The sequence below is a fragment of the Tinamus guttatus genome, unplaced genomic scaffold, assembly GCF_059628265.1.
Source record: "Tinamus guttatus ecotype Peru unplaced genomic scaffold, ASM5962826v1 Tinamus_guttatus_pri_ptg000065l, whole genome shotgun sequence".
Lineage (NCBI taxonomy): Eukaryota > Metazoa > Chordata > Aves > Tinamiformes > Tinamidae > Tinamus > Tinamus guttatus.
The window spans coordinates 157,812-179,548 of NW_028288599.1; the positions used below are offsets into that span (position 1 = coordinate 157,812).

General features: G+C 38.8%; 1 protein-coding gene across 1 annotated transcript in view; it reads left to right on the plus strand.

Annotated features, from left to right (window-relative positions):
• LDAH (lipid droplet associated hydrolase) overlaps positions 1-21,737 on the plus strand; it is a 97,727-nt gene that overhangs the window by 47,371 nt on the left and 28,619 nt on the right. Inside the window, exon 4 of the mRNA XM_088519627.1 lies at positions 16,263-16,503. Within this exon, the coding sequence (XP_088375753.1) occupies positions 16,263-16,503 (241 nt within the window). The remainder of the gene's footprint in view (positions 1-16,262; positions 16,504-21,737) is intronic.

The following is a 21,737-nucleotide window of genomic DNA, read 5'->3' on the forward strand; positions in this document are numbered from 1 at the left end:
AATGCAATATAGTCCATTTCCCTTTCCAGTAGTTTCAGTCTGTAAATATTTCAAATCTTGATTTCTTTTGTTTAGATGCAAGTATACTGAACCGTGACATTTTGAAAAAAAAATCCCTAGAGTTTGCCCTTTTATGTGGAATTCAGTGTTAAATATACATTTAAGTGGAAATCCAGAAACCACAAATGTATTTAATGAACTTGTTACCTTTGGAGTCTTGAAAGAAAGTTCAATTAATGTTAATGAAAATGTGCTTCTAATAACTTAGTTGCAATACTTCTAGTCAGTGGAAAATTGTAAGAACAATCCACTCTGTTTCAGCTTCCAAGATGCAGAATAATTTTTAATAATAAATAGAATTCACTGAGGCCTAAGTGTTCTTGAAAACGCCAGAATGAATTTTTCTTTCTCTGGTATTTTTTAAAGAGCCATATGGCTACTGTAAGTATATTTTACTGAAATGAAAAATACAAATCCAAATCTGAATAAATATAATTTGAAATGCAACCTTTTTAATGGCAGCTTGCAGAGTTTTGACTTTTTATCTGGCATTGGCAATTGGAAGATATTCTTCAAATTCATGTTCTCAGTTGCATTAAGATACCTTCTATTTACTAACCAGTTTTATTTGTATGAAAAATTAAGTATGATGTGTTTGCTCTCTCGGCATATTCCTACTCATATGCCACGTGTCAGGAGTATTCTGTAACATGAAGTAATGAAGTTTACATTTTACATATTTACATATTTACAACCATGTTTACATATTATTTAAAAATCCTGTTGTTCTAGGAAAATCAATCATAAGATGGAAAAAGTAGTCGACTAAAGAATTAATTTTTCCTTCCTCTGTCTTTTCCTCTACAATACAGTGGCAGTACATTGAGACGTATGTTCTGTCTAGATCCTCAAACATACCTTATTTCTTTTTTTCTTTTGATGAAAATACAAAGTAGAGGCTTTCTACTTGGTTCTGCTTTCTGTTTTTTTTTCTTACCTGTGCATGGTTCCTGGCTCACCTGTACTGTTTTTCCTTCCAGTCCTTTTCCTTCCTTCCAGTCAGGTCCAGTGAGACCTCACCTCAGTGCTGAGGGAAGGGTAGCTCTCCAGAGTTCCCCAAGTGCAGCTAAAACCCCGCAGTCCAAAAATCTTGAGGGGCTTTGGGAAAATGATGGCCTTCCTCTCTCATCAGCAGAATTAAATTAAAAGTGTGAGACTAGTTTCTCATTCACTTTGTTGATCTGCTCTTTCTTAAACTGAATATGCTGAGATTTATTAATAGGTGTTGCTCTATACTGGTGCCTGTGAAAGCGGTTGGTTCAAGACAACAGGTAAACTAGCTCTTAACATTTTTATTATGTTGAGCCATCTCTCCAATACACACGTTAAGGGCACATTTTTGGTTCATCATTGGTGATAAGTCTCCAAGATAGGGTCACAAGGATCAAATTTACCATTCCACGAGCTGTCAGGGTCCCTGCAGATGCAAGGCAGTGATCTCATGGGAGATCACTTGCTGAAAAAAATCCCACCCTATATTTCCAGAGTGAAAGTGGAAAGAATTTGTCCTGGAAAATGGCAGTTGCTTTCTGACATACATGTAATGGGAGCAACTGAAAGCTTTATGGTGTGTAACTGTGACACTGCATTCCAACATAAGCTTCTCCCGGCCCTTCTTCCAACCAATGAACTATTCTTCCTCTCTTTTCACTCTCGCCCCTCCTAATCTTTTTCTGTTTATATGCTTTAATCATAATAGCAACAAATCCATCACTGCCAGTATTATCACACTCTTGCAAATTTTGGCTGTCTCCTTTGGCACTTACCTTGTAGATGGAATGATACTGCCCACTTTGATGGGACTTAATTGTCAATGTAAAATACTGCTCTGTCAATGAACATTCTCTCTCTTAAACTATTTTCAGTCCAACAATAAGATACAGATTTTTGGGAGAACAGTTTTCTCATTATTACCTTAGCTCATAAAAAAAAGCTTTTCCTTTTTAAAGAAGAAAAAACATTTTGGGCAAGTCTTCAGTTACCCAAATATTTGTAGTACAGAATAATTTGCATTTCAATCCTGTGAGACTTGTAAATGTAATGAACAGTCTGTGTGTTTAATATTTTTAATAATTCACAAATAGTTCAGTATGTAGAGCTGACCAGTAAAGAATTATGTAGTGTCTGTAGAGTACAATTCTGAGTTCCAGTCTTTTCTATGTATAGAAGAATTCTGGACCTCGTGTGGAAAAAATTGAGGAGTGCTTTTTTTTGGACAATAGATTATTTCTTCCTGCGCCATGACCCATTGTAAGGATTTTAAGGTGTTGTAAGGATACAATGACAGTGTTGTCATTAGACAGGTTTTAATGTTGTAAGACTGGTGTTACAAAAGGTACTGACAACCGCTTGAAAGGGATCTGCAACCAAGAAATCATGATATAATTGAAAACCTGTTGATTTCAAAGGGATTCATCAAATTCTCAATTTACTTCTCCGTCCAAGAAGATATTCTAGAACTACTGTGACAAGCGTATGAGAGTTTTGGTCTTGATCTATCCCTTCAGAATATGTGAGGGAAGCTTAGTCTCTAGAGCTGAGATTGTTGTGCCTTTGATGAAATCTACACGGACTGTAAAGTTTTAACGCATGATAAACAATCACTTGTTTAATTAGAATTTGTTTGTAGGGCAGAATTGAGGCTCATTACATTGATGAACATTGTGGGAACACACAGGACCAGAAGCGTTCAGTAGTCTATAAGATATGCTGTACCCTTTAGGGCTGCTCTTTTCATCTGTGACCAGACACACTGTGGTAATATCATGATTTCCAGTCTTCTTTCTTTCTTCCATCCAAAAGATGCATCATGAGTTATTTTCATTCCATTCTAGATCTTCTGTTAATTAAACTCTGCAAAACAGGGATAAGTGTACTTTTAATAACAGTGAACAGGTTCAAATTTATTACCGTGTAAGCCTGATGCTGATTCATGTTTTAAAAGGACTCTTCATATGGCTGGTGCAATGAGTTGAATCTCAGGATTCCAGTACAGAGGACCCAGATTTATACCAAGTCAGTGAAAAGTGGCCTTAAAGCAGACGTAAATTTAGTCACACCTTGGTGCAAATGAGACTCAGACCTACATACATTAAGATGTAATCATTGGTCGCAGTGCTATACTCATCATTGCACTGAAGACTCTGAAAACTATGGTTTGAAATACAAATATATTTAAAAAAATGCTGGTCCTTGGATTCTGTTTCCGTCCAGGTGGAACTGCCAGGAAGAACTTGAGGCATAAAAGACATACTTCAAATAAAATTGAATAATGTATGTTAAATAAAGAGGGTGCCAGAATGTGGAAAGCCTTATGATTGCTGTAGAGCATTTTAAGCAGATGAGAATATTGCCTGCTATTTATATCAGGTAAATTCTGGAAGGAAATGGTTCAAAAATAAACTCCAGTTTAGCATTCGTTGGAAAAGTGTGCACATTGTATGTATTTGAACATAGTGGGTCAAATTCAGATGTTGAAGGTAGTGTAGTAATTACAATGTAATGCTGGATATTTGAGTGTAAGGGAGTAAAAGTTAGTATGAGTAATGCATTGAAGAAAGGAGAGAAAATTTAAATTTAAAATAGGTATGGAACAGGTACATTAACTCTGATTTTTCAAGGCATCCTACTAATTGCTTTTTCTGACTAATTGTTCTCTTTTTAGCACATAGAGTCGAACATAAGTTATGCTAGATACACAACAGAAATAGGGAGAATCTCTGCTGTTGACAAAGAAGTTATAATAGCCCTGTTGATTTATAGGAAACTGACATTTTCCATCAGCTGGGAAGTTGAATTTGTCCATTGTTGAAGTCAATAGCAAAGTTTAACGTAACTCATACCTTAAATTGCTCCTGCCTGCCTTTTCCAGGAGAGTGTGCAAAAATACATTGCAGGTCAGCTGCCTATACGTGCTACTCTATGGTATATTCATTTTGATCTGTATTTCGCTGCTAAGAGTAGGATGGTTATTCTTAGCTATTGTTTATGATGCAGATGAAGGAATGCTTTAGGCTAACTTCTTCCAGAAATTGTGACGTACCTTAGCAAAGAATATACCGGGGATGCAATATAAAACCTGTTCATGCTCTTTAAGTTTTTTCTAATAATATTTCTTGGATTAAATCATGCAAAGTTAGGAAAAGTCTTGGCGTAGCAAATCAGACTGAAGGGTGGGGAAAGGGAGAAATGGCTTTGTGTAATCTGTTGCATTACGTTTGACAGCTTGAGGAGGAAGGTTCAAGAAATCTGATGGTTCAGAAAATCATGGGAAAAGCATTCTCAAAAGGGAAGTTTCCTCCCTAAATCTCATTAATGTGTTCCTTGGATCAGATATGTCAACAAGTACTCCATTTACGAACAGCGATGTGGTCTAATATCTCTGAGGACGTTATCCATATAAATGTTCAATCTTTGCTTCTCTGCTTAAAAATAATAATAATAATAATAATAATAATAATAATAATAATAATAATAATAATAGTATGCCCCTATATTGTACAACAGTTAATTTAGGAAGACGGTGAAGTTGTGAGGATTGTGCATGACGTTACAAGACACATATTAAAGTGTCCTGTGTCTTTTCCTAGCCTGTCTCCTGGAGGAAGTTAATTCTGGTGGGATATTTGAAAATGATGTGTTTTGCGTTTTTCAGAAAGATTGGTATGCACACAGTTTCTCAGAGAAACCTTCCAGGGAATGTGTAGGTATACTATTTCCCAAAGAAATTCCACACAGCTTGTATTTCAACAAGTATATGTTGAAGTAGACTTTGCTAAAAAACTTTGGGTATATACTTGTTTGAGTTTATATTACCTTTAATTCAGCCCATTGTAATGATAAGTTCTCAGGACAAAATTCCCCAGAGTTAGGAAGTCTCACTTCTGTAATTCAACACGGTGGAGACATATCTGACCCAAGCCAACCAGCTCCCTGAAGGTCCGTGTGGTGTGAAGTTCTGCAGAGGCGAGAAGGGGACTGCACAGGTTGTACGTGTGCTTGTAGAGAGACGGGGCTGATTCTCATTTTGCCTGTTCTGTTCAAATGCAGAATAGTAAGCTAATCTATTAGACTATGATAAAAATAATTTTAACTGTAAAAACATGACATTAAGTATGAACAAAGGAGAATATATCCGATGCCAAGAAGCAGAGACACCCCTGACATCAGATAATCGGAAAACTGCACTCAAATAGGAAACAGCCCTTGTCACCCAGCCAACCTGAGCTTAGGATGTGATGCAACACAATATGAGAGCAGTGTTGTTTTGTCAAAATATGCTATGAATTTCTACTTGCCTTGCTTTGGAGATCTCCGGAGGAGACGTTGATTGGAGCTTGGCCACCACTTCTCCCCTGCTCCAGGTCTTGCTGACTGTGCTCTAGTTTGGCCTTCAAGTGACAGTCTGGCCAAGGAACAAGCGCTGTGACAACAACCATGTCAAACTAGTCTGTTGTACACATATTACAAAAAAACAAAACAATTCTGTATTAGTAGGTAATTCTTAGCCAACAATTCTTAAAAAAAAAAAAAAAGAAAAAAGAAAAAAAGGAATTCAGACTGAAACAACTAGACAGAAAGCCTGGGCAATTAATGAGCAATGAAAACTAGGGGAAAAGCTTAGGATATTTTGGTTCACTGAAGCTTATGAAGCAGAGAATGGATGTGCAAAGTCCTTTTATTTAAAGGTTTAAAGGTACTCTTTAAAGGTTACAGAGAGCAAATACCAGAGAAAAGAAATAGAATGGTTTGGCTTAAAAGTCAGTACTTGTGCAAGATCAGCTGAGTATAAATACGTTTAGACAGAAGTTAGAAACCAGTTGCAAGACCTGAAAAAAAAGTCTGGAATAATCCTCCAGATAAGTAGGAACAAGGAAACTGCATTGCTTCTAGTGAATTTGAGGAGTGCATGGAGTGGACTGCAAAAAATATAAGACTGCAAGAAGTATGTTTGAAAGACTTGCTATAGTTTTTACCTATGTATAATATAATTGTATGTATGCACATATATATATATATATAATATTTTACATTTTGTATGTATTTTATATATGAAATTTAATTGTTAGTACATAATATTTCTTACTTACATTGGTTACCTAATACATTTTATATACCCAGGCCCTTGTTTGGGGACTTTCCCATTGTCCAAGGAATGTTTCTTTCCCTAACATAAGGTTTAACTTCTGCAGCCTTGATCACCTTTTTCTGAAGCAGTAAATATTGACTGTGGGTAGATATGGGACACTGGCAATGTAGGGAGTGTTCTGCCTAATACTGAAAACCTTATAGGAAGCCACTGGGGTCTCCTGCTTACATGCTCCCAATTAAATCAATAGTTTTGAAACTGGGAAGGAATTCACCACCTCTCTCTTTGGTTTTGGCAGTGTTTTCTGGTAGCTGAAAAAAAATATTTCCTAAGCTTTTTGGGAACATTTTAATTTAATAAATTTTCTATCAGAAGAGAAAACCACTGTCATTGGCAGTGCTGCCATGGGGGTCTGCCATGTTCTCATCCCATGCTGCTTTGGAGAATTTGGATCTTCTTCCTGTGTATCACAAGTGTGTCATAGGGTGCTGGATGTTTCCTTATGGATTGATGGGGGGAAGCATGAGTGGAGGTTGTGGAATGGCTTTAGTGATCCTAGTCTTGTGCTCTTTCAAAAGCTCACTCTGGTAATAGAATTCTTTGAATTAGAACATTTTTTTTTCCTGCAGTATTCTTAGATAATAGCATCCTTAGGTGTTTCTTGCTATAGTTACTAACATCCTTACGTGTTTTTTACAGGCTGAGTTTACTGTACAATCCACAGATAAAAAGTGGCAGGAAGCGCACTAATGGTGAACACTATATAATAACATGACATTTAATGTGTCGGTTTTGGCCATCATCATAGAATCATAGAATCTTAGAATCATAGAATGTTAAGGTTGGAAGGGACCTCTAGAGGTCATCTAGTCCAACCTGGGTCACCTAGACCTCATGGCACAGAACAGCATCCAAGCGGGTTTTAAAGATCTCCAGAGAAGGAGACTCCACAACCATTCTGGGCAGCCTGTTCCAGTGCTCTGTCACCCTCACTGTTAAAAAAGTTTTCCTTAAGTTCATGTGGAACTTTTGGTGCTTCAGTTTGTGGCCATTACCTCTAGTTCTGTTGGTGGCCACCACTGAAAAGAGACCAGCACCATCCTCTTCACTCCCTCCCTTGAGGTACTTATAGACACTGATTAGATCCCCTCTCAGCCTTCTCTTCTCCAGGCTGAACAGGCCCAGCTCCCTCAGCCTCTCCTCATAGGGCAGATGTTCCAGGCCCTGATCATCCTTGTGGCCCTGCACTGGACTCTCTCCAGTAGATCCACATCCCTCTTGTCCTGTGGAGCCCAGAACTGGACACAATACTCCAGATGTGGCCTCACCAGGGCTGAGTAGAGGGGCAGGATCACCTCCCTTGACCTGCTGGAGACTCTCTTCTTAATGCACCCCAGGATCCCATTGGCCTTCTTGGCCACAAGAGCACACTGCTGCCTCATGGGCAACTTATCATCCACCATGACACCCAGGTCTTTCTCCGCAGAGCTGCTCTCCAGAAGGTCAGTCCCCAGCCTGTACTGGTGTCTGGGGTTATTCTTCCCCAGGTGCAGAACCTTGCACTTGGCCTTGTTGAATTGCATGAAGTTTTTCACCGCCCAGTTGTCCAGTCTGTCCAGGTCCCCCTGGATGGCAGCGCAGCCCTCTGGGGTATCAGCTACTCCTCCCAGCTTGGTATCATCAGCAAACTTGCTGAGGGAGCACTCTGTGCCTTCATCCAGGTCATTGATGAATAAATTGAACAGGACTGGACCAAGGACTGACCCCTGGGGGACACTGCTAGCTACAGGCCTCCAACTAGACTCGGCACTGCTGATCACCACTTTCTGAGCTCTGCCATCCAGCCAGTTCCTAATCCACCTCACTGTCCACTCATCTATGCCACACTTCCGGAGCTTGCCCAGGAGGATGTTGTGAGGGACGGTGTCAAAAGCCTTGGTGAAGTCGAGACAGACGACATCCACCGCTCTCCCCTCATCTATCCAGCTGGTTATTCCATCATAGAAGGCTATCAGGTTAGTTAAGCAAGATTTCCCCTTGGTGAATCCATGCTGACTACTCTTGAGCACCTTCTTGTCCTCCATGTGCCTGTTGACAACGGCCAGTATGAGCCGTTCCATCACTTTTCCGGGGACGGAGGTGAGGCTCACTGGCCTGTAGTTGCCTGGGTCCTCCTTCTTGCCTTTTTTGAAGACTGGCGTGACATTGGCCTTCTTCCAGTCTTCCGGCACCTCCTCCGTTCTCCAGGATCTATCAAAGATGATGGAGAGTGGCTTAGCTATGACCTCTGCCAGCTCACGCAGCACTCTGGGGTGCATCCCATCAGGGCCCATGGATTTGTGGGTATCGAGGTTCCTTAGGTGCTCTCTGACCCAATCTTCCTCTACCCAGGGCAAGTCTTCCTCTCCCCTGGATTCTTCTCTTGTCCCTAGGGCCTGGGGCTCTAATGGACTGCCCTTGGTAAACACCGAAGCAAAGAAGGCATTGAGCAACTCTGCTTTTTCTGTGTTATTTGTAACCAGGGTGCCCATCCCGTCCGCCAGCGGACCCACGTTTTCCCTGATCTTCCTTTTGTTCTTAATATATTTGAAGAAGTTTTTCTTGTTATTTTTAACATGCTTATCATGCTGAAAAGATTCTGACAGCTTGCTGTTTAACAGAAGCATGTTTTAAAAATATAATTTATGTGGTAGCCTTTTACACCAAAGGAGGGAAGAAAGAAAAAAAAAACCATTTTAAGTCAACACATTTACTTCTCATTCTTCTTCCCATATTTGTCGAGTCAATGTATGTAGTGCACTCTTGTCCCAGGACAACAGAGTTCACAGGAAGTCAATGTATAAATAATATTATCACTTTATGTTAACTTTTTCTACAGTCCACTATAGAAAAAGAAATTTGCAAAACTGTTCTGGTTTTGCAAATCAGAGACTTCTCTGTCACATCCATATCAAAGTGTGAAGGTGGCATCTTCTTCTCTTGCACCGTTCCTATCGACGAGGAGTTTGCAGCTTGAACCCGATAGTTTTGTGCATTGTAAAAGTTAACATCAGCACAAAATTCGGATGCCTGGTTTAAGACTTGATGTTTTTATTTCTTTTTGTCACATATATTTATATCGCTTGTCCCACCCAAAATAGCATTTCTCATCCTTCACTTTACACTCTTTAAATATTTGTGTAGTTATAGTTCTCCACCCTATTCCCTCCTTGCTTCTTTTTTGCCAAGCTATCCATATTCCTCATATATATATATATAAATTTCTTCACGAATTTAGTCATGTAAACCCTTCATTAACTTTATACTTCATTTATGGTTGGCTTTTGTTTGAAACTTTCATTTTAAGATGTACAGAATAGAATGCAATCTCCTTAGTCTCCTAGGGAGACAGAAATTCCTTTGGAATTTGCTATGTGTTTCCTTCATATATGTAACATTAACTTGCAGAACTTTTGCTTGCTCTCTCCACTATATCTTATTGCAGACTTGTATATCATTTACTGTTCACGGTTACCCATGGGTCCTTTCATTTGTATTACTTTCCATTTTTTTTCCCCACTCATTCATACTTTAGTTTTCCTGGGCATGTTTAAGAATGGTAGCAGCTTCTGAGGTGATTCCATGGGCTGAATGTTTGAAATAACACATTTAACTTAACAAAACCTCACTATGGTACTGCTCTGCTCGAGTTTTCTGGTGTACTTCCTCTTGGGAAAATTGCCTTAACTTGCCTTGAAGCAGATACCCAGGCTGGATCCCAGAAAGCTGGTTTGGCATTTACTGAAACACTACATTTGTTGGAAACTGAAATCTGCATGTACAAAAGAGACATAGTGACAGTCATTATGAAATGCTTCTGTCTTCTGTTCTTCTATTCCCTATCTGTAGTTTGCAGATCATGTCTGCAAACGTCGACCAAATGCACCGTATGTTTCTGAATTTTAAACAGACCAATGTCAATGTCCTTGGCTGTAAATGCATGCTTAACTTGACAAAAATGAGAAAAGCAGTGCACAACTTTTTCCACATTTGACAGTGAAGTGATGATTTAGCAGCTCTTTTTCAGCAGCAGAAGTAGCCTGGAGCTGAGAGACTACATAGAAGTTGAAATGAAATGTAATAAAGTTGCACTGCTGTTAATAGTACGAACCTGCATGCGTTCCTCACATACTGTGTAAGAAATTCTGCCTTTGGGGATCTGTGCATTCACCATTTGCCTTTAGAGCTGTTTATGTGTCCATTCACTTGAAGAACTTAATCTTCAGCAGTATCCTGAGTGTGACTATGAAAACTCTACTGGAAGGCCCTCTGATTAAGAATATTGATACAGTCTATTCCCAAATTGTTAAAACTTGAATGCTCTCTACTAAAACGCAGCTGGCAAACATCGTTGTGATGCTGGTAACGGCACTCAGAAAGTTTGCTTTTTCTATGGAGTGAGAATTCCTTGAGTCCATGAGAAGAAATCAAAGTGTATCTTTTACAATTTCAACAGCACACTCCCAGAGAGCTGCTTACACTAGCTGCACTTTTGTTGGGAAACAAATTATGCTCTGCAGGGAGCAAACTATGCTTCTTATATTCCAAGGGTTTTCTTAGAAAATTCAAACAAAATCCTTCATTCTCTCACTTAGTCATTCACAAAGAGTACATGTAACACAATCAGAGATCTGGAAGAAAAGAAATAGAAAAAAAATGAAATGGAGCTGGTGCCAAAATGGAAATTTGGGTAGTAACCAATAAAAATTGCAGAAAACTCAGACTGAAAGTATGAAATCAAGTTCATCGCATGAGAAGCACCACAGCCCCATGATAGTGTCTTAGAAGGGGCTGTGTGTGGTAATAGGAGGCTCTTTGGAAGCAAGCAGCTGTAAGCCACCATGGCACTTCATGTTGAAGAAAATACAGAATCTTCTACCAAAGCAGGGTCATCTGCACACAGTAAGTTTTGGTTAAAGCTGAACAAGTTGCGACATAGTTGTTTTACGTCATCTTATTTACAAATATTTATGTGGACTCATTTAACTTTCTGAATTTTAGTTCATTCACCCATAAAATAAGCATAGCAAGGCTTCTCTGTGGGCCTTAGATTTTATAAAGCACCTCAAAATTTTCAGTGAAGAGATTCTCCATTAACTGTGTTTGGCGTTTGAGCTGTTTGCTCTGTTGCGGGTACAATCATCTTTAAAACCAAAACACTCATTCAGGGTCACAGAAGATCCATATGAGAAAAAAAAAAAAAAAAAGTGCACACATCCTATGATATTCCTGCACACTAGCAGTATAGGATTTTTTTGTAACTTAAGGTTCATTCTTTAGTTCTTTTCCTGTTACAAAATCTTCCAGTTTTGCATATTGAGTTGTGGTAGGCAACTAGCAATAGGGCAAACAAAATAAGTTCTCGCAATGTACAGCTGAGGAGAAAAACATAGACTTTAAAATATACTTCATTATTGATAGTTACTGTGTACAGACAAAAAAAACCCTGAATTTTGGAGTGTGTTTAGCATAGTGACAAAGCAAACAAACGGCAAGTCTAGGAAGTCTTGCTTTGGTGAGAGGAAAGCATAAGCAAATGCTGTGTGTTTTGTCATGTGCGTTTTCTTGGAAAACTTCTCAGCACAGCTGTGTTAATAAACCAGGGTATACTTGCATGACCCTAGTTGTTTTGCCTGCAGGTTTCTACATACTGAGTAAAAGAAACTGTGATTAATGTGGCACTCTGTGTCAAGGGTAGACTGTAGATTACCATTAAGTGCATCATTATGTTATCTTTGAAAAATTTACTAGGTTTCACCTGACAGATAATGGCTTTTCCTCTGCCAACACAGCAGACAAATAATAAACTAATATATGGGATGAACTGAAATATATCAATATAAGTGTTACTTCTGACAGAAAAACACCATTCGCTTTTCAGAGGTTTTTGAAGGAATCATAAGCAGTCTATTTAAAATAGACCTTCCTCATTCTTTTTCTTTCCAACCCTGAGTTTTGAAATCATCTTCCCACATCCTGGTGGTGTTGATATGGATCTAGGATGAGTGTCCTGCAAGGATCTACATGGGAGTTTTAGAATTGCGCTTGGATACTTCTTTGCTTAACACGGGTCAGTGTAAGGGATTGGCTATAAAAAAGTAATAGATGGCTTCCTGCTTGTGCCAGCTGATTCGATCTCTGGAGCTCGTTGTGACGTGTGGGTTATGTAACTGGTGTGGAATCCAGCTCTTACATGCTTTCTGGTGGCGTTTATTTTGTTAACCATTTGTACACCTCCAATGATTAAGACCAGATTATTCCACAAGAGGGAATGCTTTCCAAAACACTTCCCACTCCTAAGTGGAGGTGACCCTTTGGCAGCCGTTGACTCTATCACCAGAGCAACCTTTTTGTTTTCCTTAGTAAAGTGTCATTATATACTAAGAGCAAGCCACGAAGTGCCACAGCTGCTGTCCCCCATTTGAAATGGTGATGTAATTTCAGGAAATTATACCTGAGGTGCCTGAATTTCTTATCTGTAATCAAAATTCCTGATTTCAAAAGTTTTGTACTTCTGTAGTCCTCCTTGGCGTCACAAGCGCTAACACCTCTGAAGATCATGTCACCCTTTTGAAGGCTTCTTGTAAGTGGCAGCTGAGTTTGTGTGTGTGCTGTTAATATCCTCAGTGTTATAGTTTATCACTCACTAAAACAAGTAGCAATACCCACACAAACTTCAAATTGTAGCTGATAAACATTTTCAATTCTTCCCATGGAAGGCATTAGTTAATATGAGTGGGTTTTTGTCTTGATTTGATTTTCATTCTTTTATGGGTTTGATGTATCAATTGTATAAACAAAAATCCTTTGCTAATGTGGTTGTGCTTAATAAATTTTGCAGTGACAGTTTGCTATGAATGAAATTGGCTTTTTGTTTTTGTGTCTCTGTTTAATCAAAACAAAATATTTCAGCTGCTTCTACAAATCCAAAAACATGTTGAAATAGCAATTATCCTTTCACGTATTCGGTTGTCACTATAGGCCCTGCTTTGGGCAGGAGTGCCCTGAACTTCTGGAGATCATGACCCAAGTTTCTGCTCTGGATTCCATGAGGGAAAATGAATGAATCTAAAAGAAAATGTTCAGAGTCAGTTACCTAAATGTGGGTCTCAGCCAATGCCGCAAGCACCCAACTCTACAGTGCGAAAAAATCTGCATGTGGGATTTTTTTTTTCTGATTTAGAAATGTATGGTGGAATTTCAGATGGTTATTGTAGCAAAGTAGAAGAAAGTAGGTATCCTCTGTGATAACTGTTAGATTTCATACTACCATTACCTTTTTATTCGATTAAAATGGATAGAAAGCCAAGCAATATATGCATTCCTTATATATGTAGTTTGCAGGAGGCATTTGTTTATTCTTTAGTATTTCTATGAAGCAGTGATCCCATGAAGTGAGTCTTAACAATTATAGTGCCTAAACGAAGCTCCTTGCCCAGTGCTGTGCTTCCAGGGAATGGGCATTTCATATTGTTTGCTTTCGGCACCTACTCTTTCTCTTAACTAAGTAGTTTTTCTTCTCTCTGCCTTGTAAAATTTATTGAGATTATCATAAATACCTGAAGTTGATGAATTGATGGCTCTAGACACCAAACCACATAAACAGTGACAACCAAAACTCTAAAGGTTCCCACACCTCCCTGATTGATAGTGCGTTTACTGAAGGCATAAATCGTGGAATATATTTGGGATGGAGGCCAATTTCTTCTTTGGGCACATGCTAAGGAAGTCCAGCATCCTGCTAGTCTTTTTGGTGTTATGGAACTGCGTGAGCTGCCCTGAGATCAGAACTGTGTTGATAATATTAGCTTTTAGCTAATCATAGGTAATATTAGCTTTTTGTTGTTATGAGGGTCCTAAAACACTAAAATGTGAAAGACTGCATCCTATTACAGTCACTGAACTGTTCAATTCGTGAACGCTGTGTAATTTAAAAAGTTAAAGGTTTATGATTGAAATGCAAGACGCTGTCCTTGTGACAAAATAAGAGAGAAGGTACACCTCGTACATTGAACTTTAATTGCAAATGTATCATCTTGAGTGTTGAAATCCAAGCATATTAATTAAATAACTGTGAAATTTCTTAAAGAAATGGCTATTTTACAAGTATTGCTAATTGTCACGACAGTTCACTATAATGTCAGCATGTTCATGCTGTTCTTTGTCACATTGAAATTTAGCCCAGAAAGAATAAGTGGTATGACCTGAAACACTCAGCCCATCATTAGCACAGGCCAAGTTTGCCTGAAGTAGATTCACTGGCCAACATTCGGAAGTCCACAAATCCTCTTAAAATCTCTGCAACTAGTATTTTTATCTTGCCATCTCTCTGCCCTCCTGTGTGCTTAACTAATAAAAATCACTAGGCTTTAAATTAGGAGTAATTCAGGTGAATCTGGATATGATATTTTGGGTTTTGATTGCTTGTTATCACAAGAAATTTCTATCAGAAAGTGTTGGAAGGATTTCCATACCCAAAGGGGTAATTAGCTTTTATTACTTAATAATATATACAGTGGCATGCATAATGGTAACAATATCTAGTGCTTTATAATATGTAATGCTATCTGTTTTCAAACTGACTGATTTTAATTAGATTTCTATAAGTTATGGTCCAAATACATTTCTGGATCATCTAAGTGACTTCAGCTAATGTAAACTGTATTTAGACGAGGCCTTGGCATGCAACAAGCCCAAAAATATTGACCAATAGTAGCTATGTAAATCTCATTGATTTCCTTTGTTATACCTGTGTGTTTCCAATTCACTTGTTTCAAAGCATAAATACGACATGCTACATGTTCATTAGAACATGTGTATCGTTCTACTAAAATACTTAAAATCTGCTGTATCCACAATGGCATTGCAAAGACGTGAAACTACATCTTTAAGCAATTCTGCAGGCAAATACACATTTCAAAATCCTGGCTCTGCAATTCAGCAGTAAACTAAAAAATAGTTGCTGAATGTTTGAAAAATGTGTTTTACATTTCTCTTTTATTGTCTGCAAGAGATTAAATGAAGAAATTAAACAAAATTATCCTCCATTTTACCACCATCTTTTAAACTCGTGTGTCATGAAGTTTAAAAAAAAATGCAGGAATGTAAGGGACATTAAAACAGCTTTCTTGGTTTGTCCTTCTTTTGCCTTCAAGGTTTAGCAACTTCCCCAGTGGTTAGTGCAGCTCTCCAAGCAACTAATCCTGTATCTATAAACTGTAATGTCAAAGGATTAATGTGTGCCTGGGAACGCAGGTCAAATCTGCTTTAGATCACAAGAGTTTGAGTTCAGCTCCTAGCTGAAATATCACAAAACTACCATATAATTTAGTAGAAGTCTTGCATTCCTATACTTCAGCTGGTGGTTGCCTTTAATAAAAAGAGGCCCAGGACTGATTACTCTTTGAATGAATTTCTCTTTGTCTAAAATCAAAGTAGTATCAGCTGGAAAGTGGAGGGATTTCTTAAAATAGTTCTGTCTTTGATATAAATAGCACTTTCAAAGTCTACTTTTAAAATATTGTAGAAAATACAGTATGGCAAGTTACTGATGTTTCCTGAATTTCTTCTGTGTGCTACATTATAATGCCCGGAGCTCGAAAGCATCTGGTGCTGGCATGCCAGTTTTCACCTGCGTACCCTTGGATGCAGGGCATTTGCTTGACTCTATCTTGATAATAAAGACAATCATTTATAATTTCTAAAAAGAATTTATTAATCTAATTTAGACAATATGCTGAATAACATGTGCAGTAAGCAGCAACTGTAACTATCTCTTTTTCCTTTATGCTGAGTTGTCAACAAATCATAGCAATTTGCGCCTCACGATCCGCAAATGTGAAATCCAGCGTCTGTGTCTCTTGCTTAGTTTTATCGGTCCTTGCAGGATCCGAGGAATGCGGTGACATTCCTGCACACTGCCCTCTGGTGGGATCCCCAGCTCCGAGCCGCGCGCCGTGCTGGGCATCCCTTTCCCAAGCTGGTGCCGGACTCGTAGAGCGCGGCGTTTTGTTACCAGCTTCCTACCACCTCCCTCTTTTAAAAAAATAAAGTAACTGCTCTTGTGACCTCGCAGGTTCTTCGCTCGGTGCTGCTCTTCCCAACCATCGAGCGTATGGCCCAGTCACCCCAAGGAAAGCTCATGACGCCCTTGCTCTGCAAGCTCCGCTACGTTCTCTACATGCCCGTCTACCTGCTGTCCTTCCTGCCCGAGGGAGTCAAAGCTTCCCTGGTGCGGTTTGCCCTACGAGGAATGAAGACCTATGACGAGTCCTCCATAACGACCTCCATAAATCTCTTCAGTGTGGACTGCATTGGTGAGAGCTTTTTATTATTATTGTTATTAGGCCAACTTTAGTATTTTTCATTTGCTAAATGTTGATGTGCTTTTGTTGATGGAATCTTAATACTAAAGCATGGATGCATTCCTAAGGAGAACAGGTTTAGTGTTTTCTCAAACTAAGACAATATACACAAGACAAGGTAAAATCAATCAGTCTCTTAAAAAAAAAATCTTAGTGGGAAAATAACAGCCGAAATATTTTTTCCAAAGAATATATATTTGTTAACAAAACTCTGACCTGTACTACTAATGGTGACTCATATGATTAAAACAGTGCTTTACAGTCTAGTTTGTGTCACTTAGGTTTGTTTACTTTTTGCATTTCAATCATATTGGATAATGGAAATACATCAGTTGTTAGTTTCACAGAGCATTCTTCACATCTTTGCTAGTTTTCTTTATTTCTGTGATTCAGCTAGCCACGTAGATTTCATAAGACTGGAATGGAATTTGAATATTGATGCATTTTGAAAAGGGCCAGCTGCCTACAGAGGCAATTCCTCTGTTCCTTTATGCACAGAAGAATCTTCAGTAGCTCTTTAGGCATACGAAGAAAAGCAGAAGATTGAAGTTCTTCCAGTGCTAAGGCATACTGTATGCTTATTTTGCATGTGCTAGCAACAGAAGCAGCTGTAAGAGAGGGAATTATTTCGGATAAATTTTACTAGATTTAAAAGGAGAACCAGAAGAGGCATTTTGCCTCTAGGATTTGACTAAGTTAGCAGTCAAAAACAGTGTGGGATACAAAATTGACATGCTAGCACAGTAGCATTGACATGCTAGCACAGTAATAACAACAAGAAGGAAGTCTCGATTGCACTAAAAGTAATAAAAACACATTCCTGGATTTCCAGTTGTGTTCTCTCTTCTCTCAGTTAATTCTACCTGCCCATCATCCAGGCAGATGTGCCACAGTAGACTGCAGCGAGTTCCTTCAGCTTCAGGAGATATCTGTGAATATGTTGGCCCAGAGAGCAGACTCATTTGTAAGACTGCAGAGGCTGTAGGCAGGATAGGCAGTGAGTGTTTATACTGTCAGACCTAGACAGCGCTTCGTATATTGTACACACTCACCATAATACTAGTGTTTTCATTGCAGTATTCTGTACGCAGACAAAATCATGTTCCTGGTTGATAGTTTAAACATCTAATACAAATCATGTTGTCTGCTGCTTGAGTTTCTATTGATTTATTGTAGTTTTCGGATACTGTGTACTACTTTCTTCTTACTGGGGAGAAAAAAGCCATACTTTGACAATTTAATCTTGAAGAAGGCTGTGTGAAGATCTCTAAGGTCATGTCTGTACAACCCAAGAATCCTGCTTTGGTCCACAAATATAAGCTCTTCTCAAAACAGGTTAACCACGTCCTGGCCTGTACTGGAAGTGGTCTTCAGCCTGTATCACAAGAATACTTCAGCACATGGATTGCGTGTTCCCAGGGCTTCAACCTGTTCTTGTAGTCCCCTTGTGTGGATACATCTTTCTGGCCTGTGTGTCAGCCTGTTGTAATTTTCTCTGTGTGCCAGTGTCTGTTCTGTGGCCAAGATGTTAACTGAACTGAAGCAAGAAACCAGGCTGTAGCATCTTGTATGATGTGATCTCTGTCTACATTCAGTTTATTGACTGAATTCATTATACAAGAATGAAAATCTCCATGAGTCTGTCTTGTAAAACTTTCATCAGTAGGGCTTACTGGTTCCTCTGGGCTTGTAATACCATCTGTCTTGAGCAGAATTCTTCTTCGGTTTCATCTTTGGAAACTGGTGATATTTTACAGCCTCAGTGACTCAGGACCACATGCATGGATTAATAATCTTACAGCTTTCCGGATATTGCCTGTTAACCTTCTCTTCTATTCTTTGTAGACAATAGAATATGCAACCATTCAGCAAAAATTTCTAAATCTAGCACAGCAACAGAGGCTGTTTTATTGAACTGCTCATCTGTGAGTTAGAGGAGCCTCGGCTTTTGTGGTAAATGTCATTCTGGTGGAGTTCTTGTCCTATAATAAACTGCTAGCTATGGATCAGAAATGTTGAGCAAATGAAGTTGTTCCTCCTCTCCAGGAAGGTTGCATGTCAACCCATTAAAAATACACGTATTGCCTTTGGCATGTACATCTGTTGCATTGCTGTAATTGTAATAAAAGCTGTGATTAAGGGCAGAAAGGATGGTAAAAGTTTCCTTAAAACTAACACGTCCGTTAAAACAGACCAACCTGCCAGGGATTTGTTACCACATCCAAAGCTTAGTCACAACAATATGTTTTTTCTCCATTGAAAGGAAATGAGATTTGAAAACTTAATTATAATGGGTCTGTAAGACCTAGTGCTACTCCCATTGAAATCAAAAAGCTGCACTCAGTGGGAGCAGAATCAGGCCTTTAATGAGGAGAGGTTAGTGTGCTGTGCTGGAAGAGTTATACTACTTCTCTGTCCCACTTCAAATTTTGTTTGTTCCTGCTAATTACCCAAGGTAATTCTTCCATTGTCCTAACATTATAACTGCTGCTTGGTGGGAGCCCCAGTCAAGCAGCAGAACCTGTTGTGGTGACATTGTCCTAAAAGGTCACAATATGAAATCCTGCCCCTGAGGGGAAGTAACACAGAAGCCTGAAGAGAAGCAGCAAGGACTAAAGAAAACAGAGCATATGAAAGATCAGGAATCACAAGAAGACTTTCTCTTTTTAAAAAAAGTGGGGGGTGATCTGGAGAGGATTTCATTAGCTGGTTTGACTTATAGCAAAAGTATTACAGATAGCAAACTGGTATTTGGATACTCATACTCATGAACCTATGAGGTGAATAGGTAGCCAAATGAGACATTGGTGACCTTGGATTGTCTAAACCGCAGTCATTCTGTTTATTCAGGCCATCGAGAAAAAGATATTTGCATCTAGTACAATAATGGTTATCATAAAAATTGTGTATATTTCGTCAATAGGTGAATACTTTGGCACTCCAGCATGTTGAAATCTGTAAACATTTCTTCAATGACCGATGCCAGGAGCAACCTTGCAGTGACAGTAAACCATTCCATCTACATGGAACAGGATTTATTGTCCACCAGTTTGACTGGCAAACTTCCTCCATTTGTTTCTGTAAAATTTCCACAAAAGCACAGACATGACATAATAGTTAAACACCGCAAGGCTTTTTCGAGAGGCGGGCTCATAGGTCAGAGGTTAACGTCTGGATGACAGTGAAGATACAGATAAGCACAATAGCAAGAAAAACCTCCAACTGGCCCAACTGCGGCCGTCCTTTGTGGTCTTGAACCTGTGACTTCCCTTGAGGAATCTCCCTGTTTGTTTAACCTCTTCACAGAGCAGGGGACTGCTGAGGTCTTGGGGGGCCAGGGGAGGTCTGTGCTGCGGAATGTAGACAGGTTGGGAAGGGGAGAAGGCAAAAACTGGACTTTAAAACATCACACAGATGAAAACTAGAGACAGTAGACTTCCTTTATATTTTAAGAGTCCAAGAGATGTTATAAGAAAACAAGGACATAAGCCTGAACTTCAGAACTTGGATTCAAATTTTATCTTGTTCTTATTGTGAAGGCATTTCCATGTTTAGATTTCACTCATTTTGCACAAAAATGGTATTAAGACTATTTTAGACATTCTACTGTGCTGCTTAAATTAGTAGTTGTATACAGTCCACAACACTGCATAGGACAAGATAAATTCCCAAATGAGGTATTGAGGATTGTTTTCCAGCTGTAGCTGCCTCTCTCCATTGGCTGTATGTGATGTCAGACTTAATGCCTGAAGTGACAAAGAGAAATAGCTTCATCATAGGAAAAAAAAAATCAGAAGTATAAAATAGCATTTGGGAAACTATTGTATTAACAGTTGCTGAAACTTATTCTTCAGTGTCTGCTGCCCACTTTGAAGATGGCCCATAAAGTTTTGTGTTACCTAAGTTGTTTTAAAATTTTATCTCCAGGGAGAAAGCTGAAAAATTTCATCTATATTTGAATTTTCCCAGCCTTGGGAGTTGTCATGTCCTGAGATGTCTTTCTGTTCCAGTTCTCTCTTCTTGAACAAAGAGATATTAAATATGACATGATGGGTGGTCTTCATCTGACCACATGCAGACATCGTACTATCCAAATTGTTGGCATCTAAAGCAGGTCAGATGAATCACACTCTGCAGATGACTCTGTCTCTCTCCTGACCACAAAGGGAGACTATCTTTACTAGATATCTAAAATTAGTGGAGTTAAATCCCACTCTGTTTATCTGCTGGCAGGCCATTGTGCTGCAGACATCAGAAAGCAATTTGAACCTGAATTGTCCATGCAGTCATGTTGCTTGCTGCTAGAACAGACAGAATATCCTGTACTTGGAGTGGATTACAATTTACAACTGCTGGTTTCTATAGATTTGCCTGTCTCTTGTTTCCTATTTATTTGAAAATTCATTGCACATCTCCCCTTCTGTTTCCTGATGAGGAAAATGGGAAATTGGGAGGAATTCCTTTTTGGGACTAACACGCTGTAGACATAACCATCTATCTAAAATGCTCAGATTAGGACAGTGCACAGTGCTGTTTCCAAGGCAGCCAAGAGCTGCCCCTCATGTTTGACTGATATTTTTTGAACTTTAATTTTTCTTTTAAATATTAAATAAGAAATTCATAAAGAAATCTATCTGAAATGCTGAAGTAAGTGTGCTTTGACCTCCTGAAGAATACTTTAGGAAGCTGTATAACCACATAGCTAAAATTTAGTTTACTTTTGTTTAATTAAAATGGTGTTCCTTTCTTTCACTGAAATTAAAATCTAGCTCCACAAGGTAGGCTATGAAGAGCATCTCTAATTTCAGCACAGAAGATAAAGCTCTTTCCGTATTAGTTGCATGGAAGTGAAGCCCTCCACTAATGCAAATCAGGTTAAAGAGACACTGCACATTATATTATGATGATATATTTTCAAAGTGATCAAGGAACAGTGTTTTTATTTATTATTAGTTTCTGCAATAGTATATCAATTTATTTACTTGCATTACATAAGTCTGTCGGTCCTGCTCCAGGTCCTATTGGTTCAAGCACTATATTAGCTCAGTTTAAACAAAGCAAAAAAAAACACTTAATGTTCAAGGCTAGCAGTGAGGAGAGGGTACAAAACCTACTGGCATAGAACATGACAGAACTGTACGTGGAACATCCCAGAGCAAGAGTTTATCTATTTAAACTGCTCAATG